Below are 23,908 nucleotides of genomic sequence, written 5' to 3' on the forward strand. Positions count from 1 at the left end.
AGAGGGGAGCTTACATGCCCAAAGCCACATGGCCGTCTTGTTAATTCTAGGTTTGTCTGACACCAAAGACCATGTTGGTAGCCATTCCCCTGTTCGCTCCATTTGGGAAAGCTCCATACTGATGGAGACACCCAAGACCTGCACGTGTTCAAAGCATTTTCAAACCCGCAGTGCTGCTTGAAGGAGGCGGGAAAAACTCTTGTCGGGGTCTCAGACAAGAAAGTTGAGACGCAGAGAAACTGAGTAACATGCTCAAGGCCACACAGCAATTGGGAGCTGGGATTTGAACACAGTTTACTGAGCCCCTCCCCAGCTCCCGGACCCCTGCTCCAGGCTCTGTCCTGTCCTCCCTGCCTCCAGTCTCTCCTCATACCAGCCTCAGAAAGAATTTTCCGCCACCCCAATATGACTGTCCCTCTCCCGTCCAAAGCCCTCCTGTGTCTCTCCATCACCTTCCGGAGGAAGTCAGAGCTGCTCAGCCTCGCTGAGCTCCGAGACCCTTCATCGTGTGGCTCCAGCCCACTCTTCCAGACTCTCAGAGCCTCCCCCAAACCCCAGGGTGACACAAGGCTATAGCCACAGAGAACTGCTGGGAAATTTCCCACATGTGCTGCCATGGCTCCACTTCTAGGCGTTTTGCTCCAGCTGTTCCCTCACCTCTGTCACCCTCTCTCATTTCCCCTGGCTAATTCCCACTCATCCTTCACGACTCAATCTGGTTGGGTACCTCCCCACTGCTCCACCGCCTCCCTGTGCCATCCCCTCTATTAATGACTCCTCTTGTCCTGAAGCCACATCAAGCAAGGGCAGAGCTGAAATTCAAACCCACGTCCATCTGACTCTGAAACTCTTGTCACTGCTTGGAGTTTCCTCGAAAGCCCCTTGTGGTCCTAACACTTAGAATTTTATGATCCAGGTGTTTGGCAATTCCATGCAATCTGCACAAATCTCAAGGATTCCAATCCCCAGGAATCCAATCATAAACTAGGAAGACTATAACAGTTAGGGCTCAGGTTGCATGAGATAGAAACATAGCTCAAACAGGTTTAAGACAAAAAAATAAAGAAAGAAAGAAGGAGTGGCTTGTGTAACATCAAAAAAAAAATCTAGAAATAGACACCTTCAGGTATGGTTTGATCCAGGAGCTCAAAGAGTGTCACCAGAGCCTAGTCTCTTGCCAGCTTTTGGTTCTGCTTGCCTCAGTTTTGTTTCATTCCAGGCAAACACATGGTGGCAATACAGCCTTCAGCAGTTTCCAAAATACATTCACCTCAGTAAAAGTTAGGTGGGAAAATTGGTGCCTGCCTTCTTTCACTTGTCTGGGCAAGTGTCCCATTCTGTTTCATTGAATCTGATTGGGCCACTTGAACAATCACAGTGGTTGGGGAGGGGGTGATGTTCTGATTGGCCAGTCCTGAGTCAACGATCACTTCTGGAGCTGGTGATGGAGGCAACTCCCTGAAAAGCCACGTGGAGGCAGAGTAGGGAAGAGGTGGCCCACTCCACTCCCCAGGAAAACCGGGGTGCAGTTACCAGAGACAAGGGAGTGGGTGCTGGGAAAATAGTGGAGGGCTCCAGGAAGGGCCCAGGGTGGCAACAGGTGGTGTGCTGGTGCTTCACAGGCATTTCCTCATCTTAACTTCATCAACATCCCAGGAGTTAATAACATCTACTAAAATTTATCCAGCGGGACACTGTGCTGACCTCTTCACTTATACTATCTCATTTAATCCTCACATTAATCCTAGGAAGTAGGTGCTAGACGTGGAAGAGAAACAGATAGAGATATGGATACACACACACACACGCAATGGATCACTCTTGTCTTAGTCTGTTCGGGCGGCTGTAACAGAACACCACAGACTGGATGGCTTATAAACAACAGAAATTTATTGCTCACAGTTCTGGAAGCTGGAAAGTCCAAGAACAAGGTGCCAGTGTAGTCGCCTTCTGGGAAGGGCCCCCTTCCTGGTTCACAGCCTGCACTTCCTGGCTGTGTCCTCACACGGTGGAAGGGGCCAGCAAGCTCTCTGGGGTCTCTTTCACAAAGGCACTAATCTCACTCATGCGGGCTCCGCCCTAATGATCACCCAGAGGCCCCAGCTCCTATCACCGTCACAGATATCAGGATTTCAACGTGAATTTGGGGGCGAGGGGAGGGGGATGCAAATATTCAGGCCACAGCAACTCCCTTTCCAAAGGGAATATGAAAGCATAAATATATGCATTTCTTCTTTAAGAATGAAATATTTGGGGCCCAGCCCAGCGGCGCAGCGGTTAAGTTTGCACATTCCGCTTCGGAGGCCCAGGGTTCGCCAGTTTGGATTCTGGGTGGGGACCTACGTACGCACTGCTGGTTAAGCCAGGCCCAGGCAGGCATCCCACCCATAAAGTAGAGGAAGATGGGCACGGATGTTAGCTCAGGGCCAGTCTTCTTTTTCAAAAAAAAGAACAAAATATTTGTCTTATTAAAGCGCTTTTCTGACTACATCGGCTAAAGAATAAAAATCCCCACATGAGACTGAATTGGCTATACATTGCACTTCCTGTTCTCTCAAACTCTTGACATCCAAGGAGAAAAAACTGACCCCAAAAAAATAACTAAAAACCCGTGGGGCCAGCCCGGCAGTGCAGCGGTTAAGTTCACCAGCTCTGCTTTGGTGGCCCAGGGTTCACCAGTTCGGATCCTGGGTGCAGACCTATGGACTGCTTGTCAAGCCACTCTGTGGCAGAGTCCCACATATAAAGTAGAGGAAGATGGGCACGGATGTTAGCTCAGGGCCAGTCTTCCTCAAACAAAAACAAAAACAAACACAAACAAAAACCCAAAGACTTCCTTAACTGTAAAGCAAATTTAATAAGCTTTTAATAGATTTAATTACAAAATATATTTCGATCCTTATTATTGAATAAGAAAAACATATTATAACCCTTTAGGCTTCGGTTCACTTCAAGCAACCTGCTTTGGCAATTACAAAACGTCATGAGGAAATTAACGAGAGGTCTTGAGCGGTTTCCGTGGTGTAAACAAACAAACTGTAAAACCTAGTATGCTTTTCTCTTGGGGCATCGGATTGTTCTCAGAGCTATAAAAAGTTCAGCACGAATTCCAAGCGGTAGTGAGGTTTCGAGGAACGCTTCTCTTCTTGCTGCTGCAGTTTATTTTGAAACAGACGTTTATTTCTCTCACGTGGGTTTTCCTGACGGTACCGCACAGAGACGCTGCGGTGCTGGTTCCACCTCTGATGGGGCCCCGCCCTGCGCTCAGCCCGCCCTCCCTCCCGAGCCCGCACCACGTGGCGGAGGGAGCCCGTGCCCTCTGCGGGCCTCTGGAAGGACCCCCGACGGCCCACCAGGTCCTCAGGATCCCAGAAGAAGTGGCGCTGGGAAAACGCCGCTCAACACAGCGACCTGTATTTCATGTTTATGCAGGAACGTTATTTGCAGGTTTGGCTGGGATTCTCGCTTGACGAATGAAACAAAAAGTGATTTTTAAAAAATAGTCAATTCTCATTGTATGTGGATTCCATATCTACGAATTTATCTCTTCTCTAAAATTTGTCATCCCCAAACTAATCCTCGTGAGAAGCCAGCCCTGCTGACACCCTGATCTTGGACTCGAGCCTCCAGAGCGCTAAGTGAATCTGTTCGGCTCCCTCCTGCGCGCTCTGCTCACTGCGCGGCCAGGAAGAGGGCATCCGGCCGGCGGAGCACCTGCGGCCGGGCTGGGTTAGGGCCCCAGAACGTCCTCCTTGAGACAAGGCTCACCACACCCACCGTTGGTCGTAAAACCTCAGTCTAGCCCCACCCCTGCCTCTCTCTTGCTGTGTCACGTGGGGAAAGATCACTTACCTCGCTGAGCCTCACTGGTCCCGACCGTAAAATGGACCGATGCTTTGATCTGCTCTGCCGTCCCACGGGCTGAAGCACGAGGCTGAAATAACATAATGGGCAGTGGCAGCCCATCATTAAGCAATTCATTCATAATTATTCATTCTTGAGTGTTTCCTGAGGCCTGGTGAAGATGACTCACGCTCGGATCCAGCCCCCCAGGAGCCCTCCCTGTGGGGTGCAGACTGACAGACAGCCACCTGCTCACCCAGGACTCCTCCCCTCCTGTGTTCACCTGCTCATCCATCATCCATCTATCCAATGAACTTCACCTCAGCCTCCAGGTGCCAGGGGCTGGAGACCCAGAGATGAGCCAAACCCCCCTCCCCGCCCTGGAGGAGCTCCCTGCTTTAGAGCACCATGCAAAGAGACAACGTTAATTATTATTTTGAGTAATAATTATAGTGGTGCTACAAAGGAGCTGAAGCTTTGGTAGGGTATGGGCTAAATTTACTGCCAAAGGAATTCTCGCCCTCAGGCCTGGGAAATAGGGTAAGAACCACTTTCCTTCAATCCTTATTTACTCATTCACAGGCAGGCTCCAAGCTGGGAGCTGGCAACAACTGGGTCTCTGTTATTGAGTTGTTCACCAGAAGGTGGGCTGGGCAGTCACAAAAAAAATAGTCCCAGCATGAGATGGAGAGAGGAGGGGGACTGTGGACGCCCAGATGAGGCGCCTCATCCAGGTTGATTGGGGTGGGGATAGTCTGGGAAGGCTTCCTGGAGGAGGCCGCCTCTGAACTGATCACTGAGGGATGTACTATGTTACCAGGCGGAGAAGCGTAGGCAGGACGTTCCAGGGAGTCAGTTCTTCGTTCCATTCCTAATTATTTATGGTACACTTCAATGCTGGAGAAAAAGCGGTGGTGTGTGGACACTGCACAAATGATCAAAGTGATGTGTACGTGAACAGCTACTTCATTTGTAGGGTCCAGTGCAGAATGAAAATGCAGAGCCCCCTGTTAAAAAAAAAAAAAAGCATTAAGAACTTTGAGATGGCCCCAGGAGAGCATTAAACTGAGCACGGGCCCCTGTGCAACTACACAGGTTGCAGCCCCAGGAAACTGGCCCTGGATAGCTGTGTGACTTTTGCCACTTTTGATTTCGAGAACAGACCGACTTGACTTGAAAAGGCTTGAGGGGACTTCTTATTTCACGTAGAGAGAAGCCTGGAGGTAGGGGAGCTCCAGCGAGGGGCGGTTAACTCAGCAGCTCCACCACGCCACCAAGGACCAGCTTCCTCCATCTCTCCTCCCTCCCACCCTGAGTGGAGTGTCTGACTATCACCCCTCATGGCACCCAGGTGGCTGCTACAGTTTAAAGTGTCACCCACAGACAGGACAACTGGCTGCTTACCTCCTGTTTTAGAGTTGGGAAACCCCCTCCTAGCGGTGCCTCGCAAATCTGCCTTCACAATGCACTGGCCAGGATGGCGCCCAGACCTGAGCCTCAGCCAGTCATGGGCAAGGAGAGCGACACGATTGACTTAGCCCACCAAGCACAGGCCCTGTGTGGATCCTCATTATTCCCGAGTGACTCTGTGAGCACTCTATCATCTCCAGTTCAGACGACGACACTAACTGGTTTGCCCAGGGTCTCGAGGCTGGGGGGCGTTGGGGGGGCCTTCTGAATCCTGACACACCAGCTGTGTGGTGACCTAAACTCGGGATGGACACGGATTCCGTTGGCCCTGTCTGTCCTGTATCCTCCGAGCCTGCCCAGCACCTGTCATACAATTGGTGCCCAGTACACGTGAATTGGACGTGTGATGAGAAGACAACATTCTGTGGTGAAATAGCTGCTTCCATCACATGGTGGGGGGGAGGGGTTCAAGTTTGCATCTGGCTGGGGCTTGCTTTTACGAGTTACTCAACTGTAGGTAAAGTAAAAAACAACTATTGTTTATCCATTCTTTACTCCACCAGACAGTGTTCTAAGCACTTTGCAGGCATTCACTCAAGAATCCCGGCCAGAACCCTGTGAAGTGGTTACTCTTCGTTTAAGAGTTTAAGGGGTCGGGTGGATGCTTGAAGGCCGTGAGTGCAGCAGAATCCCCTGGAGGGCTTGTAACAACAAAGTGCTGGGTCCCTCCCCCGAGTTTCTGATTCCGTGGATCTGAGGCGGGGAGCCAGGAATTTGCATTTCTAACGGCCCCCAGGTGATGCTCTGCAGCTGGTCTGGGGAGCTGACTTTGAGAACCGGGTTAGAGGAGCTTCAGGCCCCTGTGGTGAAGCATGCTGCTCATGAGAGAAAGTGGCATTGGAGAACCTTGTCCCCTACCACAGGCACCTGGCCAAGCAGGAGGTAGTGACAGCAGTGGAGGCAAGAGCCGTGGACAAACACTATTTCTAAGGCAGAGCCCACAGGACCTGCTGTCAGTGGATGTGGAGGGGGTGATGGAAAAGTTAAATCGAGGGCGACCCTTGCACGCTGGGCTGGACATTTGGGTGATTGACAGATTCATTTTCTAAGAGGGCAGAGTATTGGGGAGAAGCAAGTTTCTTTGCTGGCCAGAGGGAGGCATAAAATTCTCTCCAGCCCCCTTAGGTTTGAGATGCCTGGTGGAAAACCCAAGTGGAAACGTCAAGGGGGCCATCGGAGGTGAGTGGGAACCAGATCGGCGCGTTCTTGGGGCAGAAAGGAGGCCGCTGTGGCCGGAACCCATCAGGGAGGAGGTGAGCGGGGGCGGAGAGGTGGGCCAGGGCAGGTCAGGCCACAACAAGGAGGGCGGCTTTCCCCGGGTCGGGGGCAGGAAGTTCTGACTCAGCCACTAACCGCTTGTGAAACCCAGACCCGGGGGAGTTATCGCCCTTTTAATGGCTTCTGCGCCGGCCACGGTCACGCTTCGTCTTCACACCGTCGCGGCGGGGGCGGCCTCATTCTCACCCCGACTGCGGAGGAGGAAGCCGCCGAGGACGGGGCGAGGACCACCCTGGGTCCACGGGGCGTGTGTGGGCCGCCACTGGGCTGGAACCGTCTGGATACGGAGCATCAACCATCTCTCCGGTTTCTTCCCTCTCCTCCTTCATCCCGTTTCTGAGATGGGGAAACTGAAGCCAGATACCGTGTGCCACCTTCACACAGGCAGAGCAGGGGACCCCGGCCGCGCTCCCCTCGGACCCGGCGGCCCGCTCTCGTCCGGATCCCGCCCCAACCTGGGACCCTAAGTTCTCGTTGGGTTCGGAAGGCGGTGCAACGCGACCCGGGGTCCAGGAGACGCACCACGCTACCCTGATTGGCGGACACCCCTGGCCCGCCCCTCCTCCTCGCCCGCCCGCCGCCGCTCCTGCGGGTCCGGAGGCCCCATTTCCCCAGCGCCGCCAGCGCCCAGCCTCCTCCGGTCTCCACGGCGACGCCGCGCTGGCTCCTCCTTCTCCCGGCCTAGGCCCACCGCCTCCCTGTCAGCAGTCTGCGCATGCTCGGAGCCCGCGCGCGGGCCAATCGGAAGCCCCCCTCATGCATTCTGGGAAATGTAGTTCAAAACCGGGCGCCCAGAGAGGCCATGTTTACGAGGGCCAATAGACCGCGGCGGCGCTCGATGCATCTTGGGAAATGTAGTTCTGGCGCTGGCAGAGCCACTTGGAGACAGGCGTGTGTGGGTCGCCACGGCAAGGCCAATGGGAAGCCGCCTTTGCCGCGATGCTTCCCGGGAAATGTAGTTCTGTTTGAAGCCGGAGGGGTGTGCTGGGGAGCTTTGTTGGCCAGTGCAGGCGACTCTGTCTCTCAGTGTTGGGGGGAGGGGGACGGATGAGTTTGGCGCAAAGCCTGCCGGGGCATGGAGTCCCGGTGAGCTTTGTGCGCATGTGCGAGGAGGTGAGGGGCTTGGGGGGCCTCGCCTGGGTGAGTGAGGTGAGCAAGGGGGGGATAGGAGGGGGAATTGGAGGGGGGCGATTGGACGAGCCTTGGGGAGGGGGTACTGGAGGCCAGAGGAGGGAGGGATGGAAGAGTTGGGGGGAGGGGATGAGAAGGGGGCCGGGGTGAAGGGGGAGGGCGGGGAGGGGGATGGTAGAGCGAACGGGAGGGGGAGGGGGGGAGGGGGAGGGGGCTGTGGATCCTCCAGGTGGGGAAGGTGAAAGCGAGTTGGAAACTGAGGGAGGGGAGTGAGGGAGGTCCCGGGGAGGGGAAGGGGGAGGGGATTCCAGCAGGGGGAGGGGCTGGGCCCTGCGAGGAGTCTGGGGGCGCCCGGACTGACCCCGTCGGAAAGGTTTGCTTGCGGGAAGGGATTTTGGGGGAATGTCCTCGTCATGACGTATATGGGGTGCAGGTAGTTCATCCTGTGCGCCGTTTTTACGAGTACGGCCGCACTTTTACGGAGTTGTGAGATTCCTGAGGATAAGATTAATTGCCTTGTTTTCTTTTTTCCTTTTGATGGAGAGTACCCACCTCATTAGTTTGTTGCAAGGGATTAAACTCGTTAATGGGCGTACAGTGCTTTGAGGCTGTGTCTGCTGTGATCCTTGTCTGAAGCCGCCCCCCTCCCCACCTCTACCCCAGTCAGCCTCGAATACCCTCCTTTCTTTCCTGTTTTAACGCCTGTTCCAATTCGTGGTTAGGTTTCAGTGCGTGTGTTTGTTTTGTTAATAGCGGTTTCCTGAGAACCTCACAAAGTAACAAAGGTTTAAACGCTAACCCTGGTTGAGGGCTTGCTAAGTGCCCTCAGCATCTTTGTTTTCCTTCTATCTTGAATTCTTACGACGACTCGGCTTCGCATGATTTTCTCCCCCATTTGACTGCCCAGGAATGGAGATTAAGTGTGTAAAAGGTGCTGTTGTACCTTGTCCAAGGACAAATAACTGGTAGGTGGCAGAGCTGGGATTTGCTCCAGAGCCCTTGTGTGCTGAGTAAATATTTGTCCCGTGGACCAGTGGCTCTCAAGCAGGGGCGATTTTGCCCCCCGGGGGACCTGTGGCATTATCTGGAGACATTTTTGGTTGTCACAGTTGGGGAGATGCTACTGGCATCGGATGAAAAAAGGCCAAGGATGCTGCTACATATCTTCCATTGCATAGGACGGCAGCCACGACGTAGAATTATCCAGTCTGAGATATCACTAGTGCCAGGTTAGGAAACCTTGGAATAGACAGGCGGGCCTCCCTTGAGCGCTTACTCCGTGCCAGGCCACTTCTGATTCATGCTCCCAGCAACCCCTTGTAGGGAAGGAGCTATTATTACTAGTTCTGTATTTCTGGTGTAGAAATTCAGCTCAGAGAGGGCAAGTCACGCGTCCAAGGTCACATGGCAGATAAATAGCAGAGCTGAAAGTTGAAGCCAGGCAGCCAAGCTCCAGAGCCCATCTCTTAACCATTTAATTAATCCAGCACACACGCGTGGGTGCTGGGTGGAATCAGCATGGGCTCTGGAGTGAGGAAAGTTCTGGGTTCAAATCCCGCCTCTGTCACTCTGAGTGTCCGTTTCTCCTTCTCTTCAGGGGGACCCATCTCCCCAAATCACAGGGCCATTGGGAGCATTGGGTGGGGTCATGTCAGACAGATGTCACTCAGTGGCTGTTTCCTGAGGCCCCCCAGGGTGCCTGATTGGCAGGACGATGCTGCATGGACACGGACAGACGGACACAGACAGGGGGAGGAGTGTTACAGGTGCTTCCGAGGAGGTAGCACAGGACACTGGCAGCCACAGGAGGCACTGGACCCTCACTGGATGAGAGCACTGGTTTACACAGTGCGATGACCTTACTATCACTCACTGTGTGCTTTCTCAGGGGCAGACCCTGGGCTAGGTGACCCCAGGACCCAGAGATGAACGCTACCGGACCTGCCCCGAGGGGCTCACTGTGGACAGCCGGGAAGACGGGTACCTGTGGTCCTCCCTGACACTGCAGGCCCTTCAGCTTGATGCCCGGAGCCATGGTCCCTCCGATTCCACTCCTGTCCCAGAGGGATTTTTCTCATGGCAGAGTTTGGTTCTGTGCATCTTTCGAGACTCGACTGTGGCCCCAGTCTTCTGGGAAGCCTTCCTTGTCGCTCCCAGGCTACTGGGTCCTTAGATGGAGGGATGGGAGGGTGGAGGTGGTGCTGCAGACTGGCTCCGGAGCCAGGCAGGCGCAGGTGTGAATTCAGGCTCTGCCACTCTGCCGGGTGACTGGGCAAGACGCCTTCACCTTCTCCTTCTCCATCTGCAAAATGGGGGCAGTAACATCTGATCTCATAGGACTGATCGTCCTGTCAGTTTCCTTTGCGTGCCCCCCAGCGTGCTCAGCTCTGTATGTGGTCTCTTGCTCTTGTGAGGCTTCAGGTCTTGTGAGGGAAGAGGCACAGAAATGCGGTAATGCCAGATCTCGTTAAATGTTAAAAGAAGATTAACGAGTGCCGTGATAGCAGCTGCAGGCACTGGTGTGTGGATCCTGCGTTACTTGGATGATTTGGGGAGGCTCTCCCAGGAGGTAAGAATTGCATCCGGGCGTCAATGATGAGAAGGGGCCAGCTGAGTGAAGACGGGGAGGGAGAGAGTGGCAGGTATAAAGGCCCTGCGGTAGGACGAGCCCTACGTCTGAGAGGATCAACAGGAGCCAGTGTGGTTGGAATACGGGAGCCCAGGAGAGAAGGGTGAGAGTCGAGAGGTAGGCAGGTGCGGACCTGGCTGGAGTGAGGGGCCTGGGTTTTTGTTTTGAGTCTCACGGGAAGCAGGCGGAGGACTTAGAAAGGGAAGTGACATAATGTGATTTACACTGAGAAAAAAGTCGCTCTGATTGCTGGGGGTGATCTGATTCTAGGGTGGCAGACATGGGGGCAGGGGGACGCTGCGGGGGCTTGTGGCAGCTGTCCCAGGAGCGAGATGATGTGTGTGGTTAAGGGCGCATGGTGATCAGGAGCCGGGCTGTGCACTCAGGCCATCCAAGAGACCGGGTCAGCTCTGCCACTCAGCCTGCCGTGGAACTGGGTTGGCCCTACCTGCAGGCCTACCCGGAAGACACTGCTGTCTGCAGGGCGCTCGCTTGGGCCACGCACAGTGCCCAGTGAACTATTCCCCATGTCATCATTACACCTTCACGGGTGGCTGTCAAGGTGACAGAGTCGGTGTGGCACTGTCCGTTCGAGGTGCTCTTGGCTGCAAGTGACAGCAGCCCAGCTGACTGGGCTTCTTGGCTTTTCTGTGACAAGAAGCAGGGAGTTCGAGTTTCCTGAGACGAGTTCAGCCAACGTTGCGGGCAGAGCCCGAGTGTGTGTCTCTTCCGTTTTCCTCTCGCCATCACAGTGTGGCTGGGGCGTCAGGCCATCATCTCCACCCGCAGGGAAGAGCCCAGGCGGAGGCGCCGGGGTAGCGTCTCTCGTGTTCGGAGAAACGTCATCCAGACGCGGACTCCTCTCAGTCTGGTTGGGCAGGCTGAGCGCGTCCATCCCCCAGTGGCCCGGGAGCCACCCTTGGTGGTTACGACCAGGCCGAGCTGCTGTAACAGAGACCCCAGGATCCAGTGGCTCAGATAAGATGGAAGAGCTTACTGTTTGCTCACGTGACGGTCCAGAGGCCTTCTAGGATGCATCAGTGCTGTGCCCCACGGGGTCCTCCTGGGTCCCTCCTGTCTTGGTCTTCCACTGTCCTTTAGGTCAGGGGTCAGCAAATGTTTTCTGGAAAGAATCAGAGAGTAGAGATCCCTGGCCGTGGGCGCAGCCTCGCAGGCTGTCCCGTGTCTGCCGTTGGAGGTCAGAAGCAGCCGTGGACGGTGCAGAGCAGACAGCTTGGCCAGGCGTCAGTGAAACCTCACTGAGAAGACAGGCTGCAGGCCAGGGGTTCTCAAAGGTGTGCACCCAGAGCACTTTATATTGCTAAAAACCCGTTGAAGGCCCCAAACCACTTTTATGTACGGGCCTTCTAGCCATGCATATATATTATTGCTAGAAACTAAAGCCAAGAAAATTTCAAAGTACTAATGCATTTAGAATTAGCAGCAATCAGCTCTTCATATGTTAATGTAAATAACATTTTTTTTAATCTGAGAAATAACCATGTTTTCCAAAATGGAAAATTGTGCATCTTGTTTCTGCACACCTCTTTAATGTCTGACTTGAAAGAAGACTGCTCGGTTCTCATATCTGCTTCTGCGTTCAGCCTGGGGCCAGGTGGCCTCCAGGGGACCCCACTGTACGGCCAGGCAAGCATGAGAGAAGAGGAAGTCATGTCTTCGTGTATGAGGAAGACAGTACTGACCTCGTGGTACACCCCAGAAGGATCTTGGGGGTCCCCAGACCACCCCAGATGGTGGTTCTAAACCAGGGTTTATTTGGGTCTGGGTCATTCTTTGCCGTGGGGCCGTTCTGTGCCCTGTGGGACCTTTAGCAGTGTCCCTGGCCTCCACCCACTGGATGACAGCAGCCCTGCTCCCCCCGCCCCATCCAACAATCAAAGATGTCCCCAGACTTTTCCACAGCTTCCTGGTTGAGAACCACTATTCTGGGCTCTTGTGTCAGGGTCATAACTGAAGCCACTGCCACATCTGTGTTCCCTCCTTCAGGGAGGTGGAAGAGGAAGTGGGGGACACCAGCTTTCCCCAGGGCGGGGGTACTACAAAAAGGAGAATGGAGAAAGGACATGGGGACATGGCCACACTGCCCAGATGTGACTGGGGCCCTTTAGAGTCTCAGTCGACTTGAGCCGCCACAGCCTGGGCGGCTCAGCAACGCACAGTTTGCCACCGTTCCGGAGGTGGAAGTCCAAGATGAAGGTGCCGGCAGGGTCGGTTTGTGGAGAGACCTCTTCTTGGCTTGCAGACCGCTGCCTTCTCGCTGTGTGCTCACATGGCAAAGACAGTGCTTCCTCTTCTTGTAAGGCCACCAGTCCTGACAGATTTGGATCCAACCTTATGACCTCATTTAGTCTCAGTCACCTCCTGACAGCCCCGTTTCCAAATCCAGTCCCGCTGGGGTTAGAGCTTCAGTGTGTGAATTTGAGGGATGCAGTTCAGTCCACAGCCGTTAGCAAGGAAGACCGGGGGGTGGCTTTTGAGAGTGTCTGTGGGGGACGCAGCGTCTGGTGCGCAGACGGCGCAGAGCGGTTGTGATAACGATGCTGCTGCTGACAGCCGACATCTTGTGAGCACTTGCCGCGGGCCAGGCCCTGTTCTAAAACCCGTGTGTGTGTTCTCCTGTTTAATCTCACAGCGAAGCCGTGGGAGGAGACTGAGGTACAGCGGTGCCCAGGGTTCCCCCCCAGGGAGGGACAGAGGCAGGATTCAGACCTGGTCCGTCCCAGCAGGGGCTCAGAATCCTCTCGCTTTGACGCCTGTTGTATGCGGGCACCCAGTGCAGCACCTCACAGGCGCCGTCTCAGCAGCCCTCCCCCCAACACAAGGCGGCCGAGCGCTTCCTCTTAGAGGTGGGGTGCTGAGGCACTGAGTGAGAACATCACCTACTCCAGGTCACTCTGCTCCTAAGTGGGGTCGCTGCTCTCTGGTTCCAGACCCCGAGTCCCTGCTTGCATCCCTTCCCGGTGGGAGGGGTGGGTCCCGGAAGGACAGAGCCACGCTCTCACCATGCTCAACTTCCCTCCCCCCAGGTGCTGCTGTCCCACCAGGGCTCGCAGGCCCCCATGGAGGTCCCGTGCCCCCCGCAGCAGGCCCCGGCACCCCTGCCCGTGAAGCAGGAGCGCCGGGCCGAGGGCCTGGCCCTGGACTCGCCATGGCACCGCTTTCGCCGCTTCCACCTGGGCGACGCGCCGGGCCCCCGCGAGGCGCTCGGCCTGCTGCGTGCGCTCTGCCGGGACTGGCTGCGGCCCGAGGTGCACACCAAGGAGCAGATGCTGGAGCTGCTGGTGCTGGAGCAGTTCCTGAGCGCCTTCCCTGCCGACATCCAGGCCTGGGTGTGCAGCCGGGGGCCCCAGAGCGGCGAGGAGGCCGTGGCCCTGCTGGAGGAGCTCTGGGTGAGCCTGGGGCCGGGGGAGGGGCCCACACGCACGCCTTCCCTGCACATGGTCCCTGTGTGTGATCCCTCCGCCTCGTCCCTGTGTGTGATTCCCCGCGTGGTCTGTGTGTGTGATTCCTCTGCGTGGGCCCTGTGTGTCATTCCCCGCGTGGTCCCTGTGTGTGATCCCTCTGCGTGGTCCCTGCATGTGATTCCCTCTGCCTGGTCCCTGTGTGTGATCCCTCCAAGCCATTGGAGACGGGCCTGCCTTACACCTGCTCTCCAGAGGGTCGCTGGCCCTGAGCTCGTGGGAATGATGCCCCACATGTAAGCAGACAGATGAAACTGGGACCACGGTCCCCTGAGAAGAAGCCGTGATCGAGAGTGGGGTGCTTTAGGGCAGAGGGAGAGCCGCACAGCAGGACAGTACACGGGACGCCCTCCTTTCTGACACTCGTTGCAGGTTTGGGGTCCCCCAGACCTCCCTCAGGTTTGACAGTTCAGTCGAAGGACTCAAGATTCACTGGAAGCTGCCGTGCTCGGATTGTGGTTTGTCACAGTCAGACACAGATGCTTCTGTCAGGCAGGACATGCCAAAGGCTGCGGGGTCACAGCCCGGAGTCGAGGGCCGGCCTCTCTTAGGTGAGGTTACATTCTTTACACCAGGGATCAGCCGACTGTGGCCTGTGAGCCGAGCCCAGCCCGCCCCGTTTCTGTGGAGCTGACAGAGCTCACAGGGTGCACGGCCATGTCCACTCATTTATGCATCACCTGTGGCCACTCTCGCCACAGGGCAGAGCTGAGCAGTCAGATGCAGACCACGTGGCCCGCAGAGCCGAAAACCTTTAGTTTCTGGCCCTTTCCGGCAATAGCCTGCTGACCCCTGTTTAGAGCAGCACTGTCCACGAGAAATACACCGTGAGCCGCATCTGTAATCCTAAACGTTCAAGTAGTGAGAAAAGGTAAAAAGAAACAGGTGGTTTAATTTTAATACCTGGCCTTATTGAACTCAGTATATCCAAGGGGTGACCATTTCCACCCGCGGCACTTGTCACGTTTTGAGTGCTCAGTAGCCTCACGTGGCTGAGTAATGAGCAGCGGCTAGCCATGCAGAGACCTGGGAGAAGAGTGACCCGCCACAGAAGCAGCCAGTGCAAAGGCCCCGGGGTGGCTGGAGAGGCTAGTGAACAAGGGGGGGGGGTGTAAGTGACATGAGGTCAGAGGCAGGCAGACAATGGGGGTCAGGAGTCAGAAAGAATGGCAACATATTCACCACGAATGCCTGTGATCACCTGCCAGGTGCTGGAGCGTAGCCGTGGAGGAGGCAGGGTCCCGTGAGGCAGAGAGCAGACCCTCAGTCCCCTCCAGCGGGGCACCCGCCCTTCCTCCGATGGGACACTTACTGTGGAGGTGACTGGCGGCATCCACACTGCCCAGTCCAGGGGGCTCGTCTGTCTCTCTTCTCGCCTAGCTTGCCCACCTCCCACCCCATCTCCCCTAAAACACGCCCCTCTCTCACTTGCTGGGACGTGGCTCGCCCTCGATTTCCTCCCCTCACGGCCACCTCTTCCCACACCCCGCTCCTCAGAACCTCCCCGGGACAGTGTTTCTCGGAGTTGGTTCTGAGTTTCCTCTTGCTCTTGTCACAAGTCACCACAAACTCAGTGCCTTGAGAACAACACAGGTTTATTCTCTTAGAGTTCTGGAGGTCAGGGGTCCGAAACGGGTCTCCCTGGGCTGAACCCAAGGTGTCAACACAGCAGGGCTGGCTCCTCCTGGAGGCTCCAGAGGAGGATCTATTCCCTGCCTTTTCCAGCTTCTAGAGGCATCTGCATCCCTTGGCTCGTGGCCCCTTCCCCCGTCTTGAAAGCATGTCACTCTGATCTCTGCTTCTGTGATCACGTCCCCTCCTAAGACTTTGATCCTTTTATTTCTGTCTTTTGCTTCGAAGGACCCTCGTGATGACGCCGGGCCCATCTGGGTAATCTAGGGTCGTGTCCCCACGCCAGGATCCTTAATTTATCGCATCTGCAAAGTCCCGTGCCTTTACCCTGTGAGGTCACCCAGTCACAAGTTTCGGGGATCAGGACGTGGACATCTTGGAGGCAGCTGTTCTGTCTCCCACAGGGCAGGTGGACACGGGACGAACGGGAGGCGGTGTGGGGACTCAGCATTAGGCTCGGTGTGGAGCCGGCTGGTCCCTGTGCGTTCTCTGCCCACCTCAGGAGACGCTCTCGCCCCGTGCTGGGCTGCCTTCATCACCTCTGTCACCTTTGCTTGTGTCTCTGTTTAGTAAGAGCAGGCCTGGGGCTCGGACCTTCCAGGGGGTCAGTAGACACTGTTTTGTGTAACTGTTGAATTTCCCGTGGCCTCTCTGTATAAGACTGTTTTTGTGTTTCTGATAATGATATAAAACTATTTTAAGTAAAAGTAGAAAGGAGTAATAATAACCCGAGTGCCATGCCACTGAGCTCAGAGGGTGGTGGTGTACACAGAAGCTGCCCTCTGCGAAAGGCCATTTCCATGAGGGGTCTCTGGGTCCTCACCTGTCCCCAGCCGAGCCGTCCCTGACACGGCGAGGAAGGAGAGAGACGAGGACAGCCAAGTGCATGCGCGTGCATGGGTGTGAGGCAGTGTTCGTGACTCCACTGTGTGTGAGAACACCTGGGAGCTTTGAAAAACGCCGGTGGTGCCAGGACCTACGCTTGGGTTCTGAGTTCGTCCTCATGGGTGGGAGGGGACTTGGCTTCACTATTTTTTTGAACCTTTTTTCTGGATGTACAGCTCTTTGTGTTTTTTGTGTTTTTCTTTTAGATTGGCACCTGAGCTAACATCTGTTGCCAATCTTCTTTTTTTCTCTTCTCTTCTTCTTCCCAAAACCCCCCGGTACGTGGTTGTATATTCTAGTTGTGAGTGCCTCTGGTTGTGGCATGTGGGACGCCGCCTCAACATGGCCTGATGAGCGGTGCCATATCCGCACCCAGGATCCGAACTATCCAAACCCTGGGCCGCCGAAGTGGAGCACATGAACATAACCACTTGGCCATGGGGCGGCCCCATCTTTGTGTTTTTAACATGACAGATTCTTGTGACCACCGCCACAGTCAGGATAGGGAACTGTGCCATCACCGCAAAGCGCTCCCTCGAGTCGCCCCTTCACAGTCACCCCCTCATAGTCACCCCACACCGGTGACCTGCGCAGTTTCCCCTCACGACAGTCTCATCTCCGTGGAATGTGGTCCATGGACTCAAGGTGCAGCCTTCGAGACCAGCTCTTTCGCTCAGCACGATGCTTTTGAGAGTCACCCGTGTGGCCTCGTGCATCCGTAGTCGGTTCCTTTTTACTGCCAGAGAATCCGCGGCCTGGGTGTGGCGTGAGTTGTTTCTCCCTCCCCCATGAAGGCCCCACATGGTCTCCAGCGTCGCGTGACTGTGAACGCAGCTGCTGACTCTGGGCAGAGGCGCCTGTGTGCGCGTGGCTCTCATTTATCCAGGGTGAGCGCCCAGCAGCAGGCGGGTGGCCAGCTTCCACGACAGGTGCATTTAATTCATGAGGAACTGCTGAACCGCTTTCCCAGGAGGCCGTGCCTCTTGGCGACCCCAGCATCAATGTGTGAGTCTCCGTGATTCTGAGGACTCTTCTCAGTGCCTTGGCTTCCAGGGCTGAGAGAATCCCTTCCTGGCCAAGTCGGCCGTGTAGAATTTATTACTTTTCCACCATCTGTCTAGCGCTGACTAGAACGTGGACTCTTGTGGGCAGGGACCCTGTCTGTCTTGTCAGTGAAGTGTCCCTGGTGCTTAGGATCATGCCTGGCACAGAGTAGGTGCTCATTAAGGAGAAGGTGCACAGCCCTCCCCAGGCCTCCCTTGTCCTGCCCCAAAGGAGAAGGGTTGAAGGGGCGAGCGCAGGCGTGGTCGCCTCCCTCACCTCTGCCGAGGGAGCACCTGGCCTGTTCTGCAGGTGAGGGAGGAGGCGCAGGGAGGTGGACCGCCCTGGCTGTGGTCACCGGGCGCCCAGTTCCCGCCACAGTAACCCGGGGTGGGGGGCGGCGTCTGCCAGCCCAAGACACCCAAAGAATGGCTGCTGGGCGGGCAGGAGCAGCGAGGTGGGGAGAGCCCGCCTGGTCAGCACAGTGGGAAAGGCCGGCCAGTCTGTGTCTTAGGATCGGAATTCGGGGGTCCTGGGGCTCCAGGCAGCCGGCTTCGGGAACGTGACAGCCACGTTGGTGGACAAGGCAGGGGCTCGGACGTGTGGCGGCACAGAGGCTTGCGGTCATCCAGGGCAGGTGACAGGCAGTGTGGTGGCTCCAGCTGGAGACCAGGAGGCTGAGAGGTCAGCAGGAGTCGGGTCAGAAAGACCTCGAATCTACAGAGAAAACAGTCCCACCTCCTCATGTGGCTGGGAGGCCTGTGCAAGGTGGGCCTGCCAGCCCCCCTGCCCTTGCGGCCTCCACCCCGGCCTCCAGCGCCTCCCTGACGGCTTGGCTTTTCCTAGCCTCACCTCACGTAATCTCACCTCTCCCTTCATCTCTTCACTAATCCGTTCAAGCAGATGTGAGCGATGCTAGACCCTGACATCCCCTGTCGCAGCTCTCTGAGGCAACCGTGCAGCTGCTCGTCGGGAGCGCGGCCCCGGCTGAGGGGTGGGCCCCGTGTGCTGTCGCACAGCACCCAGCAGACAGCTGAGAGGCACGGGGTCAGGCTTTGTCGAAGACGCGAGTGGGCTCCAGGACCAAGCTCCAACTTGAGCCCGTGGGCCTGAGCTGCCGTGGATGGGCACTGCTGTGTACCAGCCCCCAGACCACCCTCACGTTGACACCAGCTGCAAGTTCAGGGGTCCCCAGGAGCCCCCTCGGGTTCAGCAGTTCACGAGAAGGACTGAGAACTCACTGAGAGCTGCACGCGTGCGGCCAGCGCTGAGCACTGCTGCCGAGGAGGCTCCTGAGCCTGGCGTGCAGGGTTTTTATCGAGGTTGGCTGCATAGACAGCTGGCTGCCCGTGGCTGACCTTAATCTCCCGTCCCTCTGGAGGTCGAGCTGATACCGCATGCCCGAAAGGGCCCCCGTGAATCCCAGCGCGGCACATCTGGATGGCCCCAGGCCCCTGTGGGAGCAGAGACACTCTTACTGGGCAGGACATTACAGAGGCATGAAGGTTACCCCCCCTCCCAGGAGCTGGACGCAAGGGCCCAACATCACTTTGGGCAAGGCTGACCCTTTACTGCACAAAATGCAGCATCTCCTCCAGTCTCCACACGGTCCTGAGGGGTCAGTATGGGGTACGGTTATCCTTTCTACTTCTCAGGTGAAGATACTGAGGTGAGAAGTCAAGCAACTGGCCCAAGGTCACACAGCTTGTTGGGGGGCAGCAGAGGGATTAGAATCCATGTACTGTGGCTCGAAATTGCTGCTTCTAATCCCTGAGCCTCAGCCGCCTAGCCCACAGCCCGCTCCCAGCCCCATGGCTGCTCTGCTCCGTATCTTCCTGTGGGTGGTGCCGGGTCCAGCGTCCTGTGTCTGTGATCCCGAACCAGAGTGCCCATAGGGTCCCCCAGGGGGTGAAGGTTCTCAGGCTTTTGTGTGCCCTGGGATCGCCAGAGGACCACCGGCAGTGCCACTTCCTGGGCTCCAAGACCAGGCATGCTGACCAGGTGCAGCTGAGGCTGGGGATGGCAGGCACCGGGCAGGCATCCTGCTCCCGCCACGCCTGCACCTGGCCAGCCTCCCCCAGGGTCCTGGGAGCCACTGAGGGCCAGGGAGTCGGGGAGTTCTCACGCTGCCTGCTTAGTGTCCACCGGCCCGAGTGGGGACTCAGGTGAGGCTGGGTGCGCCAGCCCCCTCCGAACTACACCAGATTGGAAGTGACTTGCTTGGTGTCCCACCAGCAGGTCTGTGGGGGAGGCACCCAGGGACCTGGTTGGCCTCATGCCAGACCCCTTCCCCACGCCTCGGCTCTCCCATATCCTGATCCTCCTCTTCAGGGAACCTTTCCTGATGGATCTGAGCGAAGCCAGACTGTTTGGCCCTTTCGTGCCCCATCCGTTCATTCGCTCAGCATCTGCCGTAAGAGGGACCAGGAATGGGAACCTCTTCCACGGTGGTGGGAGTGCACAGTGGCGCAGCTGTGGTGGAAAACAGCCTGCAGTTCCCCAGAAGCTTAAATAGGGTGATATGTGAGCCCACAGTTCACTCCTGAGTGTCCACCCTAGAGAGACGAAAACAACGTCCACACGAAGCTCGTGTGTGGTGCGGTCTGAGGACAGCAGGGTGGCAGCGTTCAGAATGGCCCAAAAGGGGAGACACCCCACACGTCCCCAAGTTGGGGAGTGGATAAACAAAATGTGTGATGTTCATATAAGGGAATATTACTCGGCCATAAAAAGAATGCAGTGCTGACACACACTACAGCTGGGATGAACATCGGAAACATTGTGGGGGAAAAAGTGAAAGAACCCAGTCAGGACCACGTATTGCATGATCCCATTTATATGAGGTTTCTGGAATGGGCAAATCCATAGAGACAGAAGGTACATTGGTGGTTCCCAGGGGAGTGACTGCTGAGGGGCTCGAGATTTGGGAGGGATGAAATATTCTAAAATTGACTGTGGTGATGGTTGCACAACTCTGAATATACTGAAAACCGATGAATTGTATTTCAGGTGTGTGAATTCTGTAGCAGGTGAATCACATCTCAATAAAGCTGTTAAAAAGTGCAGTGGGACGGGTACCAGGATAGGGGTGGCAGAGATGAGGGCTCGGTCAGTTCCTGAAGGACGTAGAGGGAGACAGGGTGAAGGGAATGGGAGAGGGGGTTCCAGGGACAGTGGATAGCGTGTGCAAGAGAGCGGAGGTTGGAGAGAGCCTGGCATGCCCAGGACACCATAAGCTGATTACTGTTCCAGGCAGGTACCCAGCTAGAGGTGGGGCTGGAGGGGGTGGCAGGGGCCAGGGCACGCTGGGCCTTGTGGGCTGCAGCAGAAGCAAGCAGGGGACAGTGCCTGTGGCACACACCACAGCGCCCTGAGCTGCAGGAGTGATCAGGAATCAGTTCACTGCCCGGGTGGAAAGGTGACCATGCAGTGTCCATCCTGCCCCTGCCAGACAGTGGGCATTTATAGATCCCAAGCACTGTACTCTTATGGAATGCTCCGGAAGCTCCCTGCTGAGTCCTCTCACCAACCGACAGAATTTTAGGCATGGCTAATTTTCACCCTGATGGTTACTTTAGTCCAAAAGCATCTGAAACAAGTGAAATGTGAGAAAAGGGTTTAGATGCATGTTACTCATGAGTCAGGTCTCCTCCATCGGCTCCAGAAGAATTCTGATCTTTTCCTCGAGGACGTGGCCTTGAGGAACAGTGACAATAGTGTAAGGAACCGAAAACTTTAGCCTTCGTTATTCCTGGCTGGCGCCGTCCTGCTCAGAAGCTGTCCACCGCTTGAGCGGGGGAAGAGTTCCACTCTGAACCTACTTAAATTTTTTCTGAGTTAAAAGTTGCTTATGTGTTTTTCCTCTGCATTTTGTCAAGGAGTTTGCAAGGGGCAGTAAGAAACTAAAGTAAAATTTAAAGCAGGCATATCAGTTATCTATTGTGCATAACAAATGACCCCAGACTTAATTAAAACAGTAAAACATCATCTCATGCAGTTTCTGTGGGTCAGGAATTTGGGGCGGATCTGGCAGTGAAGATGTTGGCCGGGGCTGTGGTCACCTGAAGGCTGGCCTGGGGCTGGAGGACCTCCCTCACATGGTGGTGGGCAGGAGGCCTAGCTCCTCACCCCGTGGGCCTCGCCGTGGGTGGCTGAGCGTCCTCCAGCAGGACAGCTGGTGTCCCCCAGAGCAAGCGGTAGCACTTGGACTGGCTGAAGGTGGTGGGGACAGAGGTGGAAAAATAGAGGCTCTCGCCCAGGTGTCTCAATTTGGAATGTGGTGTCTCTCATTTCAGGGACCAGCCATGAGGGCCCCTCGGGATGCAACAGAAGGCTCTGGGGTCAGCGCTGGAAAGGAAGACAGTGGGATGGTTCCCTTAGGTGAGCAGCTCACCCCCTTTCCCGCACCGCTCTCCTCTCCTTGCCCAAGGGGGGGTCCCCCTCCTGCCCGTCCTTCATTTGTTCAGTGACCGACCCTGGCATCCCTCCTGTGTGTCAGGCCCTGTGCTGGGCACCAGGGCTGGAGATGGCTCAGACATTCCCCTGCCCTGGAGGGCACAGCGAGTGGGGGTCAGACAGGACAGCGAGCCCCCAGTGAGCATCCCAGCCGCTGGTGTGTGCCAGGTCTCTGAAATCCCACGGCAGCCCTTTGAGATATGCGCCATTGTCATGGCCTTAGCCCTGCCCTCGCTGCGCTGTGAGGCCGAGATGACACGTTCCACACGTGCCAGGCACCCAGGCAGAGAGCAACAGGTGTTAGCCGTTGCTATTCTTATTAGGCCTGTCCAAGTGCGAAACAAAACCAAAGGTTGCTTATCTCCCTGTAGTTCCATAGGGCAGTTTGAAGACCTGGGGAAAGGAGATACATGGTTCAGCTCTCCAGCCAGCTTACCCATCCCCACTCCCCCACCCACCCGTTGGTCTGCCTGGGTACCCACTCAGGTACCTGCACCCTGGTACATCACACAGTCAACGTGTCCACCCCCCCCCCCCCCCCCCACTCACCCATCAGTCTGCCCTCCTGCGCATCCATCTACCGGCCTCCCCCATACGCTCTCCCCCATCCACCAGCCATCCCTCCTACATCTATTTATTGGGCACTTACTGTGCACCAGGGACTGTGCTGTACCGGGGACACAGGGACGAAGAAGAAGCCCACGGTCAACCCTCTTCCCATCCCAATGGTTTCCTGGCGTTAACTGTCCCCAGGCCCGCCCCGGCACTGCCCTTCCTAACCATCGCACCCCTGGCACCCCGCCGCCCCGCTTTGCGCGGAGCCGCCGGCCACCCTGACTCTGCGTCTTTGCCCGGCAGGAGATGCGGCCACGGGGGCTGAGGAGCTGGCGACGGGGGACGCCCAGGCCGCGCGTCCCTACAAGCAGGAGCCGGGCAGCCCCCCGCCCGCGCCGCCCGCGCCCGGCCCGCCCGCCTTCCTGACGGCCCCGGGCGCCGCGTCCTGCCCCGAGTGCGGCAAGGCCTCGCTGAAGCCGGCGCACCTGCTGCGCCACCGGCAGAGCCACTCGGGCGAGAAGCCGCACGCCTGCCCCGAGTGCGGCAAGGCCTTCCGGCGCAAGGAGCACCTGCGGCGCCACCGCGGCACGCACCCTGGCGGCCCCGGGCCGGCCCTGCGCCCGCTGCCCGCGCGCGAGAAGCCGCACGCCTGCTGCGAGTGCGGCAAGACCTTCTACTGGCGCGAGCACCTGGTGCGCCACCGCAAGACGCACTCGGGCGCGCGGCCGTTCGCCTGCTGGCAGTGCGGCAAGGGCTTCGGGCGCCGCGAGCACGTGCTGCGCCACCAGCGCATCCACGGCCGCGCGGCGGGCGGCGCTGGCGGGCCGGCTCCCACGGGCCCCGAGGGCGGGGGGACCTTCCCGCCTTGGCCGCTAGGGTAGCCGCCGCCGCCCTTGGCGGTCCAGGCCCCGTCCCGCAGCCCTCCTCCAGCAGCGGCTCCTTGCCTGCCTCTCTCCATCCGCTCCTCCCCGTCTGACTTCCCCAAGTCCTAACGCTCTGTGTGCCCTACTGACTCTTCCTGTCCAGAGCTCCCTGTCCTACTCAGACGTGAGGTGAGCTCTGTCATCCTGCCTGACCTCCCAGCCTCTCCCACGCTGTAAAAGGTGCCTCCCCGTGTCCTCCCTTTCCCCCTCCCCTCCCGCTTCCCTCCTTTCCTGTCCACTCACTCCCTACCCTCAACGTGGAGAACAAGGCGGGCCAGGAGCTCAGAAGAGGAGCGAGGGCAGTAGCAGCAGGCCCGGCCCCATTGATCAAGAGGAGGCTGGAGGAAGGGGACCGGATCTTGTCCCTAGGAGACCCTTCAGGACAGACTGAGGGACAGATGGGGACGGGGGGGATGGTTGACAGGACGGTCGGGGGCCTGGCGGTGGGCTCCTCCATCTCCCTTTCCTCCCTGCAAGCCAGGAAGGCATGAGATGGACAGAGATGCCTGCTCATGGCAAGCGCATCAGAGATGACAGTTCACCAGCATCTGCAGAGTAATAAAGTCACTGATGAGGTGTGCTGA

The 23,908-nt window shown here is 56.9% G+C and overlaps 1 protein-coding gene and 1 long non-coding RNA gene across 11 annotated transcripts; one reads left to right on the forward strand and one right to left on the reverse strand.

Moving 5' to 3' along the window:
* Window positions 1-2,839: 2,839 nt before the first annotated feature.
* LOC106823981 (uncharacterized) lies at window positions 2,840-7,253 on the reverse strand. 2 transcript variants are annotated; one of them, XR_011498734.1, is made up of 4 exons: window positions 6,778-7,253; window positions 4,661-4,850; window positions 3,853-3,934; window positions 2,840-3,465 (listed from the first exon to the last, which is right to left on the reverse strand). It is a non-coding gene; the product is annotated as an uncharacterized lncRNA (long non-coding RNA). The 2 variants fall into 2 exon arrangements; XR_006520342.2 differs by lacking the exon at window positions 6,778-7,253 and adding an exon at window positions 5,248-5,764.
* ZNF444 (zinc finger protein 444) lies at window positions 6,111-23,908 on the forward strand. Of its 9 annotated transcripts, XM_070499577.1 has the most exons (5): window positions 6,111-6,195; window positions 6,430-6,566; window positions 13,399-13,761; window positions 21,687-21,771; window positions 22,705-23,908. In XM_070499577.1, exons 1-5 carry the CDS (start codon window positions 6,126-6,128, stop codon window positions 23,280-23,282), a joined length of 1,233 nt encoding a protein of 410 aa, XP_070355678.1. In that variant the 5' UTR covers window positions 6,111-6,125; the 3' UTR covers window positions 23,283-23,908. The 9 variants fall into 9 exon arrangements, with proteins under 9 accessions (XP_070355678.1, XP_070355681.1, XP_070355677.1 ...); XM_070499580.1 differs by lacking the exon at window positions 6,111-6,195 and having other exon boundaries at window positions 6,358-6,492; XM_070499576.1 differs by lacking the exons at window positions 6,111-6,195; window positions 6,430-6,566 and adding an exon at window positions 7,207-7,570.

This window comes from Equus asinus, chromosome 26 (genome assembly GCF_041296235.1).
Source record: "Equus asinus isolate D_3611 breed Donkey chromosome 26, EquAss-T2T_v2, whole genome shotgun sequence".
Classification (NCBI taxonomy): domain Eukaryota; kingdom Metazoa; phylum Chordata; class Mammalia; order Perissodactyla; family Equidae; genus Equus; species Equus asinus.

What these genes read in the sequence shown, in the direction of transcription:
- ZNF444 (XM_070499576.1), top strand. Translation starts at nt 7,307, where the DNA reads ATGCTCGGAGCCCGCGCGCGGGCCAATCGGAAGCCCCCCTCATGCATT. An exon ending in CCCTGCTGGAGGAGCTCTGG is followed by an intron (nt 13,762 to 21,686) that starts GTGAGCCTGGGG and finishes CTCTCATTTCAG; the next exon opens with GGACCAGCCATGAGGGCCCC. An exon ending in CAGTGGGATGGTTCCCTTAG is followed by an intron (nt 21,772 to 22,704) that starts GTGAGCAGCTCA and finishes TTTGCCCGGCAG; the next exon opens with GAGATGCGGCCACGGGGGCT.